The sequence below is a fragment of the Colias croceus genome, chromosome 15, assembly GCF_905220415.1.
Source record: "Colias croceus chromosome 15, ilColCroc2.1".
NCBI classification, from domain to species: Eukaryota; Metazoa; Arthropoda; class Insecta; order Lepidoptera; family Pieridae; genus Colias; species Colias croceus.
This window is the reverse complement of record NC_059551.1, coordinates 10,307,922-10,329,331: the sequence shown is the minus strand read 5'-3', so window position 1 is coordinate 10,329,331 and position 21,410 is coordinate 10,307,922. Positions and strand designations below refer to the sequence as shown.

The following is a 21,410-nucleotide window of genomic DNA, read 5'->3' as shown; positions in this document are numbered from 1 at the left end:
TTAATATTTTACAATATCATAATATCATCATTAATAATAATCAATTAGAATTCGCTTTACAATCTGTGAACACGGATTTTATTCGTAACATTATAATATAAAACAAGTCGGGAACCGACAGTGAACTTTTCAGTTAAGTAATTAAACAATTTGACGAAACTCGGTCAAGTAACCGTGAGTGAGACATTATAAACGGCTTCTATATAATTTCCCGTTCTTTTATTGAGGTTTCAGGAACATTTTACGATTTATAATTTACTAGATGATTTGCTTGGATTTGTCGGAATAAAAAATAAATAGAGCCTATATTCAGAAAAATATGGCGCTTGACCTTATTTCTGTCTAATAGGTTTTGAGGTAAATCGTTCCAAAACAAACAAAATATCATTGCCTTATAAGTATTGATAAATTATTTCGAAATATTTTTATAGGAACGTACTAATAATATTACAGCGCTGATTCACTTCAACTCTACTTACAATTCTAATCCACAAATAATTTAATCTACAACTCTAATCCAATTGTAACAGTTTGGAATATTTTACATCGAACAAGGTTCTGAGGTTTTCTTTTATCATACACAAGCTGACCTGTCGCACTTCGTTGTCCGTCAATCAATTTTTTGATCGATTTATCTTTAAAACTGATAGAATTTCATACAAACTGACCTCTCCTTTAAGACTCTTAAGCTTCGAAAAATCCTTTCTAAGTTCTCCATAAAAGGAAAGTTGGAAGTACAAAGTTTCAAGATTTTTCATTCTACTACCTTGGGCTGTAGGCTGATAATATGTCGGTCAGTAAGTTAACCATTGTGTCAGTTTTTTTTTTGGCATATTTTAACAATAATCCTATACACACTAAACTATATCTCTACATATTATAAAACAAAGTCCTCCGCCCATCTGTCTGTCAACTATCTATTCGCGATAAACTCATGAACAACTTCCCCGATTTTCATTCTATTTTCACCAATATATGGCATAGTTCTCGAAGAAGGATTCACACGATTTGTAAGGCGAAAAGCTGCTCTTTCTAAAAAGCATTATAAAAATGCATTACTTTTATCAAAAGGCAGGAAGACTATAACCATAATAATCTAGTCAACTGTTGATTCAGGCCAGATCTAGGTTTGCACTAGATTGAAATGCTAATGCTGAAGAAGCCGGTTTTAAACGAGCATTCAATGGAATCCAATCTTTGTTAACCACAAATGTTGCTTTAAGCGATGCAATGAAGCGCTTAAGTTTCGCGAGATTGTTTGCGCTGTTCAAATGCAAATTTACTTGCAAGTTTAATTTAAAACTACGGTGTTAGAAAATTATATGACGCTTTAAGGTACAGCTTTGCTGAATACAGGCTGTGTACGAGACTACCTATTTCCGTTTCAATATTCGTCCAGATTTGTTCAGTCGTTTTTTGTGACTGAATGTCCAGACATTTGAAAATATATACTTTTTTAATTATTGCTTTGTTAAAAAAATAGCTGTATAAGATAAAAATAAAAACATTAGGCGTAGATATGTAATAATTAACTATTTTTTAATGTAGATAATTATTATAGTAGTAACATACTTACACATAATTACTCCGTGTCAGAAAATATTTTGTCTAATTACATATCCACCATAGTAATAATATCCACTATGGTAATGCTAGTGGAAAATTTGATATTTATTTATTGTACTGGTCAATAATTATAAAAATAACGTTGATTTAAAATCAAGCAACTTTTACGTACGTAAACATTATAACAGAAGATAAAAAAATTACACTAATAAAATTTACATCAATATAATTTTCATTGTGTACTTTTCATAAATAACATTAAAATCGTTCATAGAATAAAACTTCCTTATCCACTACCAACCAAGGTCGTACAAACAATTCCGATTGAATGCTACAAACTTGAAAGTTTCGCGACAAAAATCCCAAGATTTGACTTTAATTGGCCATTTGTTACGTGACTCCACGTTTTAAAGCCTTTACGTGGTTCTGTACGAGATATGAGCTTGGTACAATAGTTTTAAGCTGTTAGCTGTGAGGCAGATTTATTTCCTTTCTTTGTAATTGTATACGTTCTTAAGCCGGTTGAAGAAGCCAGGTTGCGTACAAGTTGGCTAGACTTTTGTTTGTGTTTTATGAATATGCTTTGTTTAATGGGCTGGCTTAGAAGCAGACTAATAGTCGATTTCTGAATCTACTGGGAATAGACTTGATTAGTTTGATGATTGATTTGAATAAAAATATGTAAGCAGTATTGAGATTTAATTCAGAAACCGGCCGTTATTGTTAGAATCAGTGTTCATGACTTAAGAATCCCTTAAAAAACGAGATAACCTAATGAAGTTATAGTTCTTTGAATATACCAATTCTTTGCGTTTTAATCAACAATATTCACTCCCCTATATTATGTCCATATTATATTTAACCAAAAAAAAAACAAAATATATGATAATATCCTATAAAGAATGTACATGTACCCTCCGGTTAAATAAGAACCAATATCTAACACCAGTCTACACGCCGCCCCAGGCTTGCGTACCCAGCTTGTCCCCTTGTTCGATGTATAAGCATGTTGGAACAGCTTACCCCTTAAATGTTTGATCGTAATTAAATTGTTTTGTTGGTGTTTTATTGGTGTGTTTTACTGGTGAAACGTAAGAAGGAAATGTGTTTGTTAAATGTTCGTTTGTAGAGCCGATTTTGTTGACTGGTAACTTAGATTCTCATGACGTACCGTAAACCGATTTGTAGCAAAAATATGTACCAATCGCTCAGTGCAAAGGACAACATTTATTCGATTCCTTTTATCTTATTTTTACCCTTTTTCCTAACCGTGTGAATTTAATAATTAATATAGTATACAGTACAGATAGCAACAGATAAACACCACAAAATTAAACAAACAATTCTTCAGTACTTCGATTTTTACAATATTTCTTCTTCTATAACTTTATTACCAAAACGGATAGTTGCGTCAGATTTATGACATCCTCCAGCTCCGCTAGATAAGACCTAGCTCGAGTCGTCCTTTGTGATCGTGGAGAGGATTTGCGAAGTCTCTTGAATTGTAAGAACTGCGTGTGGTACAGGGGAGAGACGGTGGGCGGTGTAATTTTTTCTTAAATATAAATTTAAAATATATACTTTAAAATGTAGAACTTATACAATATTCAGGTAATCAGGTTCTAGATAACAGCAATGCAATTTCATTCAAATGCGTGTGTGCCGAGCACACGTGTTAGAAGCGAAACTTCTTTAGGCGCGTTGAGAGTAACATTTTAAGGTCGCATCGCAATACCGTCATGTCATGGAGTAAGGCGACGATATTCATATCTTTGAATCTTGCCAAAGAAGTTTCAGAAATTCCTTATTTTGTTAATTCATTTGAAGTGTATGCTAATTCTAAGCGATTTTTACCGAAACATGCAATACTCAAAATCTAATAAAATTTTTGTGTACATTTACTTTTTTGAAAATCGCTTCCGCTCATGGCTCGTAACACTCGCGGTTGAACATCGGAATTTGAGGAGCGTGACAGAGCAACCAAAGACACGTAGATATCGGCGAGCGATGTCACGGGAAAGTTTCCAGTTTAAACTGTTTATAAGCGACGACACGTGGTCTCTTTGTGAGGAGATACTTGGAATGTTCTGGATCATTCGAGTAACAAGTGAACGTCCTGTGTAAACAGTTTGTTTTGAGTTATTTTTATGGATAATAAAAACGTCTAGATGTACTATTTTTCATAATAGATACACTGTTTCTTGAATATTATTTATTGCTTAAAAACCAGAAGAGAAAATGTCTCGTTTAACTCCAAATAAAGAAATAGTTATAGATCCTGAATATAGTACCTACTAAAGAACTTGACTTGAATCGCCTCTGGAATATGTGTGATCCTAAACAAAGAGTTCCTAATCTGCAACGCAAATAATGCGTAATCCTAAACAGATTCAGAGAATTTCTAGTACAAACCTACTTACTAACTCGCCTGTCCCTGTCCGTTCTTCCTCCTTAAACTGTTTTATATTTTTGCTACTTCATGATACTATATAAATGTTCTATCTGATTTTTCTATATATTGACGCAAATATAATTTTTGTTCTGACCAATACCTATATTGTTTTGCTTTCAGTTTCTGGTAGAATTTCAACGGTGTGAGTCCATAGTTATATTTAACGAAGTCCCTCTAAGGGTGGGGACATGAATAAAGAAGAAAAAGAAGACTAAGCTTCAGCATAATTGTCAAATTGTATTTTAAGTAAACAATTTGCCGCTGTTTTAGTCCGTTTTAATTATTTGATTTATTTATTCGGTAATCAAAAGATTTTTATTCCTTTCTCTTTTTATTATTTTACGTGATAAACAAATACTTAAATGTTTTCTAAACCTTATTTATTTATAAACATCAGTCCCAGACCCATCAAAACATTCACGACTCGCACGATCAATTTTAACTAGAAACCAAGCAATATAAGCCACAGGTTCGAAAAAAGCCAATACAAAAACAATAGCATTCAATATAAAGCGGGAAGCGAAATAAATAAATCGGAGCGTATCCCGTACACAAGTCACGGGAACCAGACGTAGTGCACTTAGCCGGTTTGTATATTGCGCAGTAACTTAGAACCGGATCGAGCCGGTTTCAGCTGGATGCAACCGGACGGCGCGTAATTTGACGGCTAAATAAGTTTGGCGCGTTTGTTGGCACGTGTGTTCTTTGGTAATCGTTTATGAGGATGTTGAAAAATGTATTTTTTTCTGTTTTGTTATGTAAGTACCTATAATAAAAACATTTTATCAATTTATGGAATTTTGAGCCGGGAATATGAACGTTTTGAAAATTCATACAACGTTTGCAATAAGGTATTCGATAAAAATGTAAAACTATATTTATTATCGTTTCCAACATAATTAAAACCATTAATTAAAAAAAAGATACTAGGTACGTTTGTAAAATTAAAGATGCTCAAGTAAAGAACCATTTTCTTCTTTTTTGAAGTCGGTCAAAAAAGAAGTAAATAATGTTGTATGAGCAATATTACAACATGTAAAAAAGTAACATGCAAAATAAATTGTGATCGCCGTATCAAATGTTTGTTTGCAAAGGGCGCCAATAAAACGTTTTATATGCAAAGCATTAGATAAATTCCAGTTGATAAAAACGATATAAACAGATACAATTTAGTAAAAACCGATTCGCAAGTGCATACAAAAATAACTCAATCAACAAAGCAATATTGGCATCCGATTAAATATGTATTTCGATTAGCCTAGACGGGAATTATTTATTTTGCCGCGTGTTCCATGTTGCACCCTAACATGTGTATGTTTTGAATTATTTAGAACAAAGAAGAAACCATAATATAAACCTTACCATGAAATGTAGAGTCGTGCGTAAGATTTTGTCGATTAAAAGAAATAAACGAATATGTTTCCACGGTTTCTTCACATTTTTGTAGCCTACAAAATTTTTATCACTTATCTACATTTTATCATTATTTTACCATTCAAATTAAATTCAATTCCCACATCATTTTAAACACACTGCCAAAAAACATATTTGTTTTACCGTAGTCGGTGTACACACACATACACGTTTCCTATTCGTGCACACACACACCACTAACTCATGTAAATTTAACCGTCGGTGTTTTAGAGCGCGCCACGTAGATTGCTATTTGATTAGTTTTTATTGTGAAAATTAGCTTTTAACGATTCGAAATAGCGCTATTATTTTGAAAGGGTTTTATGTTTTCGCGCTTCGTGTTTGTAGTAAAGAAATCTGTGATGTAATATAACCGAAACAACAAATTTTAAGGTACACAATTGTCACATTATTCACAATGTAATGTGTCGAAAGTAACTTGTATAATCAAAAATCTGTAACGCAATAAATGTCTTTTCAAAAAAGATAAATTATGTATTAACAAGCCAAATAAATTTCAATCGAGCCAATACAAAATTAATGTTTTTACACCAAACACTCGAAAGAAACGAGGCTAGTATCCAAAATTGGCACCAAATTTATTCATAAGCAAATTACGCGAAAATTGGAAAAACAAGATGGGCATGAAAATAATTCCTATTGCCGCTAAATTTATTTATAGAGGAACCAATAACGGTTTTTCTACTTATTGCTAAATTGTATAATGATTGAACACCTTTTTCCGCGTAATTTTATTGTTTTCCTTTTGGTATATTATTGGCGATATATTTTTCGAATGTTATGGAAATGTAGTTTTATTGTATCGAATGGAAGCAAAATGACTTTAGTATGATGTACGTAGTTCAAGCCTTTAGACTTAGCCTTATATATTATATCTACAATAGTTCGTTGCTCTAAGTCTAGAATAAATCCAGTCGAACTATTTTCAAAATCAAATGAGTAGTTTATCCTTAACATCGAATATTTACTTACCTATTATTATTTTAGTGTACCTACATTGAATGAATGAATGAAAAATACTTTATTGTACACCTTAAGGGTACATTTTGCAAAGTTAACAATATAATATTATAACAATGTACAATAGGTGGCCTTATCGCTGACGGCGATCTCTACCAGGCAACCCACAAAAGACGAGGAAAATAAATGAGTCAATAACATTGCTTTGTACTAAAACAGAAATGTTTTTGCGATACAACAATACTTCCAAAACATACAAATATTACCTTCGATCGCCTCTTTGGTACAGTACTTTACACGTGACGATACAACCCAAGGGTTCTGACCTCAGGGTTCGATTCCTGTGTAGACTAACCAAGCCAGAACACTTATTAATCCGAAAAGATTATCGATCAGTGAAACAGCTGTATAATAATCAGTTCCATACCCCACAAGGGGCAAAGGAATTCACGTATAACGCTACCTAACATATCCCTTATTTCATTTTACAACCTATACTTCCACGTTAAACAGATTTCAGGGCCATTAAATTAGTAATTTAAATTCTTAGAGGGGAACTATTGCTCGCGAAGCCATAACTGCAGAACCGTCGGGTTTTATGGAGATGACATATTTCGCCTTCAAATTATTATATGCAAGTATGCTAGCTTACATCGCATAACGTTACCGTCTATAACATTACATTTAGAGAAGGAACATTCTAAGGAAATTTTTGGCTACTACAATCGTAGAGAAAAAAGGCGTTAATTTTTTTACCATTTGTTACTACAGAAATCGAGTTGGATTTAATTTAGTTGAAGGTTGTTAATCTGGTTAATAAATTTCATAAAATGATACATGAGTTTTACATAATATTATTATTATTATATTACATAGCGTATGGGCAAGGAACAAGAAGCATATGGGCATACAATGTTTAAATATACGGGAATTATTACTTCCTATATCGATTGATACAGTTTTTCAAATACCGTATGTTCCACCATTGCACTCTACATTGTAGAGTTTCAACCAAATCACATTTTTGCAACTTTTAACAAATAATTTTAACTCAAAACCAACCACCATAACCATACAAACACCCAATAATTCACAAAACATTCCACAACATTGTTTAAACGTCTTTATTGTTGTAAGTTTGAACAGAAACGTTTCTTAAACAACAGGAAAGCAAAGAAGTGATTTGCATTAATTCGTGGCGGTCCCCGGGGCGGGCGGGACACGGAACTTGCTATTGGGAACTTTATTTTACATTATAGTGTTGTGTGATTGCGTGTGGTGACTATAAATCTGGTTTTAGGTTGGGAATGTGATTCAATATATTATGTGTTGATAGTGTTAAGATATGAATGGCAAAGAAAATAACGTGGCTGCTGTAATATTTGCTTACAATGTGTGCCTAAATAATTTTGTCTCATAATATGATAGTATAGTCAGACGTTTACCTTATTTTTACAATATAATACTGTAATTTGGAAGTTATACTAGATATTTGTTTATCCAATTTATATTAAATTATGTCCTAATGCACGACTTCTTACTGTTCAAATTTAAAGCTTTTTAAAGTAATCACTCCACTCGTTTGAATAATTAAATGTCTTTCTTTATATGCCCTACGTATATATATGGGATATCAATTCCAACATGCATTAAAAAAATGTTGAACTTTTTGTTCTATTTTATTATAACGTAGCAAAATCTAAAACCATGGTCCCACTACATGTGCAATAGCATGCCTCGTAGTTTTTAATTTGTTCGGGTTATTTATGAGCGTGTCGCATACACGGCACAAACTCCAGCAGAGAAAGAAATTGGTCTACTTGCTTTATCAATTATTGATTTCGCTTGTATTGTTTCGTTGTTTACTGTCTCTACTGTTTTGCATTCTCTAATTGAGATTTTAATTAAACACTATGTAGTGTTGGTGAATATGATTTTGTTTGCAAGTTAATTTTAATTGAAGTTACTGTATGATGAAGTATTTGTACAATATTTAGACTATCGTTTTAAGCACGTTTATAAAATAAATAAATAAATAAATAAATAAAATAAATACGTAATTAAAAGTTAATAAGGTCTGTCCTTATAATTATTATTTAGAATGGACGTATTTAAACCATATTTCCAATTTTCTTCAAAATAAAGTAGATATTCTTATTGAAGGCGTGTATCGAAAAGCATTAAAAGACGATTCTGCTAATTAATTATTTTTATATTACAAAACATTGACTTAACATCATTTTTAATCTGTGAAATTGCAGGAATAATAGTACAATTTATAACTCTAATTAGGGAATGTTTAAAAATTTTCATATAAAAAGCATAATTATAAAAGTTGAGTAACTTCATTATATAACTGTAATAAATTTGCACGAAATCCAAATTCAACTTTCTCAGTTATAAATTATTGAGATAAGGTTCTGCTTGGATCAAGTAATATACATATTTTAAACAGAAAATTTTACAACATAATTATTGTGGATAATTTTGTAATGAATTGTTATGTATACGGATGTTTACATTGTAATTTTGCTGTTTTAAAAATAAATTACGTCCATATATTTTAAACTTAGGAATTCCGAACAAAGTAATTTGGTTAATTATGTAATGCAAATAATAAAGTTTCATTATAGGATTAAAAAGGAAAGACGGATAAATGAAAAAATATTATTATAATACCTACAGGTATTTATTACATTACAGCTACTGGTATTTACTTACATTTTTTATTTTTTACATTATTTATTTACATATTTTGTTGAAATTATTCACTATACTTGCATATTCTTAAGTATTTGTAACTAATTTATAAAAGATCTAGCTGCACCCCGTGGTTTCACCCGCGTTCCTCCGCTCCTGTTGGTATTTGCGTGATAATATATAGCCTATAGCCTTCCTCGATAAACGGTCTATCTTACACTAAAGGAATTCTTAAAATCGGACCAGTAGTTCCTGAGATTAGTGCGTTGAAATAAACAAACACACTCTTCACTCTTCAGCTTTATAATATTATAATAATATGTATAGTATAGATTATTATAGAAATACAAAAAAGTCAAGCAGATTAATTTCAGTAGATATGATAATTCAGTACCTGTGAAATCGATGTCAATACATTTATCAGTTTTCATCAAACGTACAGACTTACTCAAATATTAAGTAATATTTTATTGAAAATTCTAATAAGAAATAGCCCAACAATTTGAGATTAAATTATCCGGACATTACGCCATTTTAATGCATAACAAAATTCTTACAGGAGGGAAATATTTCAAGGAAAAGGAACAAAAGCTTAGCGAAAGCTCGCCGTGAACTATTATTTACTACCTGCTAAGGTAAAAGTTTTAGCGGTTTATTTTTCGTCGTCGGTTTTATTCATTTTATATAATTTTAGGTTTGTAATAAAAACACAATTTAATTATTTTTAAGTTTCAATGAGTGAATTTACAATACATCGCAAAAAGGCCCTTAGTCTTATAAATCAGTTGTTTCGTTATTAAGCATATAAGTTTCACGAGGTATGCTAATTTAAAAATAATCACAATTTATTTTACCTCTAAAGATGTTAAAAATATATTCATATATGAAATTGATTCAGGTAACTAACAGCTAAGCCACACAATAAAAATCCATATCCGCTACCGCTTATAACTTGCACCCGCTCTTTCATATCTACCCTCAATCTCGCGATTGTACACGGAACACTTAATGTTCCATAAATGTAGGCCTCCAATTAATGTTGTGTAGACTTTATCAAAAAAACTACAATTTATTACTTGTACAATTAATTTTATGACAAAATAATGAATAATCCGTTCCTTTATGCGCTTTTGAATGAGCTGTTAAAAAGTTAAAGAATAAATTTGAAAAGGGTTTGTTTATTTTGATACTAGCTTCCGCCCGCGACTCCGTCCGCGCGGATGTCGGTCTTTGCGTGGATGGTTTATTTCTCCATTTTGAGTAACTCGGACAATGACATCTTATAAATATCTATTGGACCCAAATACGGCTAGGTCTATAATAATACGCAACGTGTGTTCGCGGTACCTACTACAGAACAACGTCTATGGATAACTGAAAAATTGAGATTAATTTTTTTCTACGTATTTTTCCAGGATAAAAAGTATCCTATTTTACGCCCAGGATAATAAGGTATACTTATACCAAGTTTTATCGAAATCGAACCGGTAGTTTTCACGTGATGTCTTCACATACAGACAGACAGACAGACAGACAGACAGACAAAAATTTTTTTAATCACATATTTGGGTTTGGTATCGATCCAGTAACACCCCCTGCTAGTTATTTTTTCAATATTTTCAATGTACAGAATTGACCCTTCTACAGATTTATTATATGTATAGATTGTAGGGTTTTTTTTTTCGATATCGCGTTAAGGATTCATGATAAGCTTCATATAGATTCGAATTGCATTATAACATAGTCCACTGAAATAAAAATAAAATAATTATACCATAACAAAATTCATATTTAACATAATTACATCAGAACGTTTACAATGAAATATTGAAAATATATCAAAATCATAAACGAATAATGTGTTATGTGAAACGCCTACACATTCTATGAACTCTCTTTCTCTGAAGAGTCTGAAAATTATATCATGCTGTTTGTAAGAACTACTAGACCGATTTATGTAGAGCAAGTCTGTTTAAAACGTTATAGAAAATATAAATTATAATGTACATTATTAACAACATACCTGCAGCTGGTGACAGTTTTGTTACCACTCCCCATCTCGATTTCCACTGCAACAAGAAAAAAAACTGTTAATATAATACATTTGACACTACCCTTATTGTTGGAGGCCAAAACTCACTTTAGGCCAATCTGCCGCTAAGTAAAGAAATTCATGTTTACACATATTATTATGGTAATTATAATGTTTGTTGAAATAAAATTACCAAAATTATTTTATAGAAACTGTCAGTGAAAAATTAAAGGCTAGTATTCTGCAAATCCTGGGGTAGTTCTGGAACTATAATGATCTTTAACACTTCAACCATAAAACACAAATTCAATTAACCTCTAAACAAAACCAAAAAAATGTCATCCCAAATGTAGTCAACAGTTACACCAAAACTGTGATCACACATACGCACACTGTTCAGTCCAGGGTTTGCTGTTAAACCATTAACTATTCTATTAACAGAACGATGAAAGCCTTCACTGTTCTCCGTATTGGATGAGAATTCAGTTTTTGCATGCGATAAAACGTTCTGTAAACGAATGGTTGGCTGTGGTGCGAGTTGTAGAAGCAGGCGGTTTGGCTATGCAATTTACTGTTATAAATGATAGTATATAAGTAACTATTGACTTAATAAATAACAATTTTGCCCGCGTAGTTATTGTTGAACTTTCGGGATGAAAACTATCCAATGTGTTTCTCTAAGTTACCTTCTTTGTATATGCCAAATTTCATGAAAATCGGGTCAGCAGTTTTTGCGTGAAGGAGTAACAAACTAGTAAAATAACCTACAAACTTAAGCATATATTAGTACGATAGTAGGATAACAAATCACAGTTAACTGAGTAACTCAAGTAACTTCTCCTCCTTCTAGTCTGGTAGAAATACTAACACTTGGTATAACCCTAAATGAAACATACAAACGTGTCATCATTAGCAATTCCCCCTAATATCTCTGCTTCGCGGCATCGTGAAGCTCAGTGCAATAGACAAATAGCTAAAGAGAACAGGGCGGCAATAAAATCCGACATTTTACCGCGAAACACGCCATCTACGTGTGTTTACAGTCGCTAACACTGCTCTTGTTCTTGAGTAGATAACTGAAGAAAATTGTCTATGAAAAGTACTGGTATAATATGGGCTGGGCTAACTGGGCTGTGGCAATGAGTTTTTTGTCGGTTCTTCTCCGTAGAAACTGCTTTCCAAACCGGTGTTAAATGGTGAAGCTATGGTGTGACGATTCAAAGGTGCTTCTAGAAGTCTAATTGCATAAATAAATGTTTGAGTTTGATTTTATGCAACGAAAATATCATCAATTTATGTTATGACGATCCATATACTCAACTACAGAATGAGGATTTAAGTCATAATTTACATGATGGTAAAAATGGTGTGATAGAGATAGAACTCTATCAACTATTTACGTAGCTCTATATATTAATAATTTAAAGAGGATTTAGTTTTTAAGTTATTGCATAGTTTCTATCGCGGGCCTTGAGCGCGGGGACCGAATCGATAAATTCCGTAACGAAAAACCTCACGCTCCCCACTCCGACGGGCACGGAGGTGTGGCTTGAAGGCATGCTATGCAATAGCTTTACCGCGGCAGTTCCCGAATGCCACACGTCTTTTTTTTAATTTGCTTTTACGAAAGAAGCTCAGAAGTTACAGAACCGATTCTGAATTTTCTCCCCGGCTTCGTTATTCTCTTAACAAAATAGCTTATGTTTTAAGATTTATTCAACCAGGGGTAGACCAATCAATACGTCCATGATTTGTTTATAGCACAAAATCTTTACATTAAAATAGACACAACCGTAAATTTACGACGAAATAGTACATAATATTTTATCATTTCGTTTTTTAAACAATTAACGAACCACAACATAAAAACTTTCAAGTTTTGATAAACCTCAACGTCTGTGTAATAGCATTTTGTAATAACCAGTACTTACACAAAATATTTGTCGTCTTTCGGTGGTTTTAATTAAAATAATCTCATTAGCAGCCCGCGTTTTAATTGAGACATTTGTTTGTATGTTTGTTTGTAAGTAATTGAACTACCTCGCTACTCGGACGGGTACATTTGTTAAGTAAATAGAGATGAAGATATAGCTTCATATTAGTATTTTGTAGTATTTGGAAAGTTATAAGTTTAACGTAATATGTATTTGAGGGCTCGTATGCGTTTGTGTTTATCTTTATTGTAGCTCTATAATAAATGAATCAATTTGAGTGCGATTTTTTTTAATTTTTAATCAATTTCAATTGGAACTATAGTAGGCATCTGTTACTGTAATATTTAAATTTCAATTACTATTTTGACATTATCACAAGTGAAATTGAACAAAATGGGTTGGTTTACAGTATTAAGTAGACCTTGTTTTGTGATAGATGTTAAAGCGTTTTTGAAATAGAACGGCTGAATGGATCGATGTAATTTTGCAAAGAGATAAATTATACCTCGGAATAGCATGAAACCGAGTTGAAGCTAGTAATGTATAAAACTGTATTGTTGAGTGTCTGAAAGACACATCGATCCGACATTATAAATCTGTTGCTTTACGCGTCATTGTAAGGGGTTCAGTACACATAGAGTGCACAAATGGAAACCCTATATCATAGACAATAAAGCAGAATATCGAACTACCCTCAAGGGACAGGAACTACAAATTAAACTAGGCTAATTTGAACTTTATTGGCGAGTGATACGACCTGAAATTGGTTGTCATTGAAACGAATGTAGCACACTTCATTAATTTTTCAATCTGGTTAGGTAAAGAATAACTTTACGCGCGCTCGAAGGAAAAATGAGATAATTTTGTCCTTTATTATTATTTTTACTCGGTCTGTGGCGTTTGACTACTTTTTTTCAATCGAGCGCAAAGATTATAGCTTTATTGGGGGATTATGAGGCATAATATGCAACGAAACTTCATAAAATCATTTTCACTAACTACTCGTCTGAAAACCAAACGAATATATCTATGTAATCCTTATATACATTCATTTCTATAATTTATTATAGGCTTATCATAGAAAATAAAAAGTATCTATTGGTCACTATAAAATGATTATTACCAGTAGAGAAAATCGATCAGTGAAACAGCTGATGTTAGCATCTGCCCCATACTAATTTATTCTATGCCTATAAAGAAAGGGACAGAATTCATGGCGCCTGTTTAGTTCAATGATAAAAATTCTGTTTATTTATTTCTTATAATAATATTATATATTAAGCTATTGCATAGCTTTTATCGCGGGCCTTGAGCGCGGGGACCGAATCGAGAAATTCCGTAACGAAAAAACCTCACGCTCTCTACTCCGACGAGCGGAGGTGTGGCTTGAAAGTTGAAGGCATAGCATGCAATAGCTTTACCGCGGCAATCCCCGGTTGCCATTCGTCGTTTTTTTAGGTATATTTTAAGTTTGTTTCTAATAATGCTGCAAGAGCTGAACAGATTTGCACGAAATATTATGAAAAGTTAAATAAATTACCTACTAATATTACAAATGCGAAAGTTCGTATGTTTGTTGTTCAAAAGCAGCTTAACTTCTTAATAAAATTCATCTTCTTAATTTCAAGGAATTTGGTACACACATAGAGGTTAACTTGGATTATCACATACAACGGATAGTTTTTATTCTAGAAATCCCTCGAACGGGAACTATGCGGGTTGTTCTCTGAAAACGCGGGCGAAGCCGCGGGCGGAAAGCACATTATTAATTAAATTCTCAACAAAGGTATTGTTGGCTAATGTATTGCTACAACCACTGACCCATCAATACTTAACTGTTAAACTGTTTTCAGCCGACTTCAATTAAGGAGGATTCTCAATTCGACTATATTTTTTGTGTTTCTTACAACATTCGACTGGGTGAACCGAATTTGATGATTTTTTATATTTGAAAGCTCGTGCTTTCCGTTTAGTTTTTTTTTTTAATTTTGTCTACTTCTGACCATTATTAAGGGCTTTTAAGCTATTTAAAAATATTTATTAGTTCCTAATACATATTTAATATTTGGCATAATGTGAAATTTACAAAAAAAAAACAGTTGGAGTCGGGGCACGCAGCTAGTATAAAATGTATAATAATGACGAATGGAAACTTACCCTTTATGTAAATTTACGTAAGTACTTTCTGGGTCCGATCCAGACGCTTTGCAATATTTCGACTCATCTTATTTGTGAACTTCGTACTGTATGAGCAAAATTTAAGAATTTAATATAGGTATTCCTAATACAATAATTATATTCAAAATCATTTATAGTTCTTTCTAGAAATTAATCTCAATTTTAAATGGACCGAAAAATATTCGAAATAAATGAAATTCGCATTTTATTATTATTTATAGTTTAGATATGATATTTATTTTGATTTTAAAAGTAAATAAATCGTTGCAGATGCTTTTTAGTTCTTAGCACTGCATTCCATTTAAAACTGTTAGTTCCTCTGCCCCACATGCAATAATAGCTCTTATGATGAAGGGATAATGTTCATTTTAGCACTCAATAACAATAATCTTGAACACAATTGTTACAATTAAGTCCCTCACTCTTAGAACTCGGATAAGGGCGTCTAATCCTATCCTAGAACCCTCTTCTGTATTAAAGCTTCTAAACACTGAAAGCTAATATTTTTATGCGGTTGTGAATACATTTAAATATACATTTTTGAAATAATTTTGTATTATAGGTTTATTTATCACTATTTTATTTATGATACCTTATTGTACAGTACCAGTAAGAAAAACAATTTATAATTTAACATGGAAAATACTATACAACTTTACTCAGATATATTTTCTATAATAAAGCATTGAAGTGTAAGCCATGATAGATACAAGACACACAATTAATTTCGAATTCTCGACTCTATTTACGGCTCTTTACCTATAAATTATCTTGTTTACAATCGATTGATTAATAACGTGCTTACAGCATTTTAAACTTATAAAGAATGTTATTATAACATTCTCAATTATTATAGTTGAAGTTAACGTGAAAAAAATAAAATAAAAGCATATCTTTATTCGACATCGCGCTGAAATATCTTAGCTCGCTCTACACAACATCCCTAAATGAAAACCGATACTGTTAATATAGTATTGAAAAACCGTCTTATGCCGGTTCGAGTCCGGGCTAAGCCTAAACCGTTTAATTGAATGTATTGCTTTTATCCGATTATATACTTTACATAGGGGAGGACAGATTTCCGTTCTGATTATTATTGATATACCCAATGGTTAGAACTAAAACGAGGGACGTGGATTCGATACATTTTCGTAGTAATAATATTTGTGTATGAAAGTTAGTGTATAAAAAATTAACATAATATTACGCATTATTCAATGTTTAAACATAATTTTAATGATTTAAATCATGTTTAAAATTGTTTACATATGAGAATGTAAAATAAATGTTTATACTATTTTTGGCCATTTACGAAGATAGAGCCTTTTATAAGAAAACTAGCTGCGCTCCGCGGTTTCACCCGCGTGACTCCGCTCCTATTGGTCTTAGCGTGCTGATATATAGCCTATAGCCTTCCTCGATAAATGGGCTATCTGAAAACGAAATAATTTTTCCAAACCGGACCAATAGTTCCTGAGATTACCGCGTTCGAACAAACAAACTCTTCAGCTTTATAATATTAGTATAGATTCATAGATTCTACTTACTTTTATATTAAAAGGCTTTATTATGTGTAACCGCTATCTCTATCCACAGCATAAAACAAAAACATTCTTACGCAATACGTTCCTTTTTTATCCTGTTCTTCCAAAATTACACTAAATCTCAATGAAATCCACATGCTTCTTATCAAACGTTGAACACTTGTATGTTTTTCTCCCTTTAACGATAGAAGCAATAAAACGATAGACGATCGCAATGTGGGGAAACTAACAATATCCGTGATTTGAATGGAATAATATTATGTTACTTTTTTAGCCTTGTATTGAGATGTTTGGGAATATTTTTAGGAGACTTAGGGCAGATTTTTCAATGCTTGGATAAAACTTATGCGTCCAATAAAGTATTACACGATAATATTAAAATGTCACGTAAACTGTCAAATACGGGCTTAGAATACGTTTGTAAAATGGTAGTTTTATACATTACTAGCTTTCCACCCGCAGCTTCGCCCGCGCAGTCAAAGAAAAACCCGCATAGCTCCCGCTCCCGTGGGATTTCCGGGATAAAACCCATCCTATTTCCCGGGGTAAAAAGTAGCCTATGTCCTTTCTCGGGTATCAAAATATCTCAATACCAAATTTCATGCAAATTGGTTCAGTAGTTAAGGCGTGATTGAGTAACAGACAGACAGACAGAGTTACTTTCGCATTTATAATATTACTATGGATTCGACGAATAAGTTTTATCCAAGCATTGAAAAATCGGCCCTAAATAAAAATGAATTGCCATTTTTCTAGAAATATTAACCCTTACACTTTTATGTAAATATGTGCTTATATTGGTTTGTTGTGTTAGTGTTAATAAATAGTAATTTCGACTCACTCTAAACTTACCTATTCAGTTATATATGAACTCTACGTTCAAGCTGTATGAACTTCTATTTCAATTATAGTATGGCCTAAAGCACTCAGCCTGAATATTAGGAATTTATATTTTAGCGGTTTAGTTTAATAGTTCTCAGATAGGTATTTTATTGAAATTTGCTATGAAAATGTAGTGCTATAACCGAATATTTGATAATATTCGGTTAGTACAAAACGCAATAATTGGCTCTATTCTTTACGTAATATATTGAATACTACATAAGAATTAAATTTTTATTCCGTATAAAAACATATTTCCATTATAAAGCATAATATAATATGCAATTTAAACTTAAAATAATGCAATAATTAGTGCATTCGTTTTTCCTCAATGAAGCATATTTTCATTGCCTTCCAAATGTTTAGAATTTAGAAATAATATTAAAAACAATTATATAAACATTTAAAGTTTAAAATAAAGCACACTAATCAAACACCGCATAACTCAAATAAAACATAACCTCACACTAAGCTACAGAGGACTCACTTTGAACTTATATCAACCGTATAAAACATCTTACGATGGAGGATTGTCGGACCCTCCCTACTCAATAAATTAGAGGGACGCTAAATTGGTCGCACTGTTCTGTGGAATTGCTTACGTATCTCATTAAGATTTAACTCAACTACTTTACTAGCAAAGAAAACTTGCGCGGTGGGTAGAGTTAGCATTGTATTCTATTTATTAACTTGTTAAAATTAGATATCTAATGAAGTCTATGCGTTGTTATTAGGTGCCTAACATGCTAGAGATATTTGATCATTATAGTATGCTGTATGACAAATTCACGGAACAATAATTTCAAACCTAAAAACCTGTTGTTTCGGATGCATATAGTGTCCTATGAAAGAAGACATAATATTTCTTTTGGCATTTGGAAATATTGCCTCTGACTAAGAAAACGACTTTCCTTACATTATTTGATATTTTCAGTGATGACCTTCGAAAATAATCTATATTTTTTACTCCTTTACATAACTGTTTTAATTTTACTTTGACTACATAATAAAAAGTTACTTGCTTGTCGTTCCTTTTATTCTAGATTCATTCTAAAAATAGGGCCAAACTACTCAATTCATGTGTTTCAAAGAAAACGTGAAACTATAACACCCTAGCGAAGGGAAGCAGGTGACAAAGTTTACGCCTCCAAGGGGAAGATAAGTTATCTCAACTCGACGGATTTGCGAATGTACAAATCGTACTTTTATTTTTTGCTGAATGTTTGATTTATGTTGCGTATTTTTTGTGCTTTTTTCACGTAAGTAGGTACCTAAAGCTTGGCGATGGTTAATGTATAAAGTGTTTGTGTCATTTTAAATAAATTAATTCTGTTTGCAACCGTCTCTCAATCTTTAAGAGATATTTTAACCAAGATTAAAAATGGGTTTAGTAGAAAAATGTAAGACTTGATCAGCGTCTGTGGTGATACTATCCCTTAATATAGTAACATAATTGCTTATAAAATTATCCCTAATTACCACCCAAAAGTTTTAACGAGCGAAATGCGCAAATAAATCGCGGTAACAAATAATGAGCATTAATAATTGGTGTTTAAATGTTTTTTGTAACCGTCACTATTTTCCGACGGTTAAACAGGACTAATTGCCACTATTATGTCACTACTGTACGTGATTGTGTTATGTTAACATATTAATGTAATTATACTTATTTTAATGGACTTTCAAACATGTTCGTATGCACGCAATAAAATGTATTTAGGCGGTTTGTAGTTGGTCCATTTTTCAGAGATTAATGCTCTTTAAAACTTCTGTAAGTACTCAATATGGTATATTTCAATTCAAAATGAAGAAAGTATTAATGAATATAGTGCCTGGGTTTATCGATATATTAAGAAAAAAAGCATTTACAAAAAACCTTTTTCATTAACAAAATAATATGTATTTAACGTATTCATAAATGTTTCTGTTACATCCTTTTACAGTTTATTTACTATACTATAACTACAAATTAATTTCACTACGCCAATCCACACATTTTTTCCAACAAACTTGGTAGCACAAATTGTTCACTTTTGGATCGTTAGCACACTATCCTGCAGGATTCAATTTCGTGGACACGGCATGGGCTGAACTGGCATTAATCAAGGAGTAAGACTGACGCAGCACCTTCGTAGTGTTTATGTACTTGTGTTTATAGTAGAACGGTTGTAAATTAGCATTTCAATTGGAGGGTATTGTCTTAAATGCTACGTAGCAAGGTAGGTAAGATAAAATGATGATTCTAATTTTGATTGTTTTAATTGGGCTCTTATGTAATTTGAACAGGAGTATTAATATAACATAAAATTAATTAATTAATTTAACAAAGAATAAGCAGGTGTCGACAAGTTATTATTTCATTTCATATTGGAAGTTCATATTATTATGATGAGCAAAATTTCCGAAAAGGGTAATTTATGTCCAAAAGAAATCTCGTTAAAATAGATTAAAGATTGACATTATTTATTGAAATCTTTTAAGAATTTTTTTAGGTTGGTATACTAAAAAGATACTTGATTTTGGCTCTTGCAAAAACATAAATATGCACACACGCATGAAGATCTCCGTCCCTTACAGGACAGATGCGCTTAACATCTGTTTCACTATCCGACTGCTCTATACATAATTTGATATATGTATACTACTGGAGGACTTGATATCCTCGCGTTATTTCGTAACATTGATAATCAAACTAATGTAATTTCGTAGCATTATTAGACTACAACCTAAGTTAAAGTATGGAGCGGCTGCCTTATTACGTATCTTGCAGACGACAAGCAACAACCAAAAATTGCACAATAGCTGTTGTCAATCGTCTATTTCTTATTACGTAAAAGCAGACAACAAGCAGATAATCTGCCGTCAACAGTGCTGCCTCTGTCGAGCAACTGAAAAACTAAAAATGCAGTTGTCGCTAATGTAAAGTCAAAGGTTGCTTTGCAAGCGGTATTATCTATGACTTGTGACAGCAACACGACAGCAACAACTTAGCAATTCATCTGTTAAATATGCGACAGGTCTAATACTTGTTGTTGACTAGTTGCTGCTTGTGTTATCGTCACTAAAGTGTATAAAAACGCGAAATTACTCACAAATATAGTGTTTTTTATTGATTGTTAACTAAGATCATCAATTAATATTTATAAATATAATTAAAATATATTGCGGTAAGTGTGCAAAATGTTTTAGGTTAAAAATTTTGATAAGTTTTCGAACATAATTGTAGCATTGTACCAATAAGGAGGTATTAAATTTTGTCGTCGCATACATTAATAATATCTTAATTTACGGTTTTATAAACAATGGCAAGAACATGTTTATTAATTAATAAATGTTAGAGGGAGAACTACGAGTGTCTGTGCTTGTTTATAAACATACGTAGTACCAACAGTTGCCACTTGATTGTGAGTGTCGCTGCTTTCCATACAAAATCAAGTGCATCGGTCGAAGAAAGCAGATGTTGTGCGACAGCGACGCAACTGCTTACATAATACGAATTTGTTTGACGTTTTGCGACCAGTCGCGAACCTGTCGCGCTGCTGTTGCGCGGTGGTCGTTATCTGCTGATTTTTAGCTAATAAGGCCGCGGATGCATTATGATTTTTTTCTGTTAACGATCAAATTTTCTTTTTTGCGAGGTATTATTATAATCAGCATTCTTTTCCCCGCCTAATATAGTTATTTATTTATTAGTAATAAACTATTCTTCATCTTCATTCATCTTCTAG

General features: G+C 32.2%; 1 protein-coding gene across 1 annotated transcript in view; it reads right to left on the bottom strand.

Moving 5' to 3' along the window:
- LOC123698175 overlaps window positions 1-21,410 on the bottom strand; it is a 281,837-nt gene that overhangs the window by 171,047 nt on the left and 89,380 nt on the right. The window contains exon 3 of the mRNA XM_045644770.1: window positions 11,136-11,181. Coding sequence (XP_045500726.1) covers window positions 11,136-11,181 — 46 coding nt within the window. The remainder of the gene's footprint in view (window positions 1-11,135; window positions 11,182-21,410) is intronic.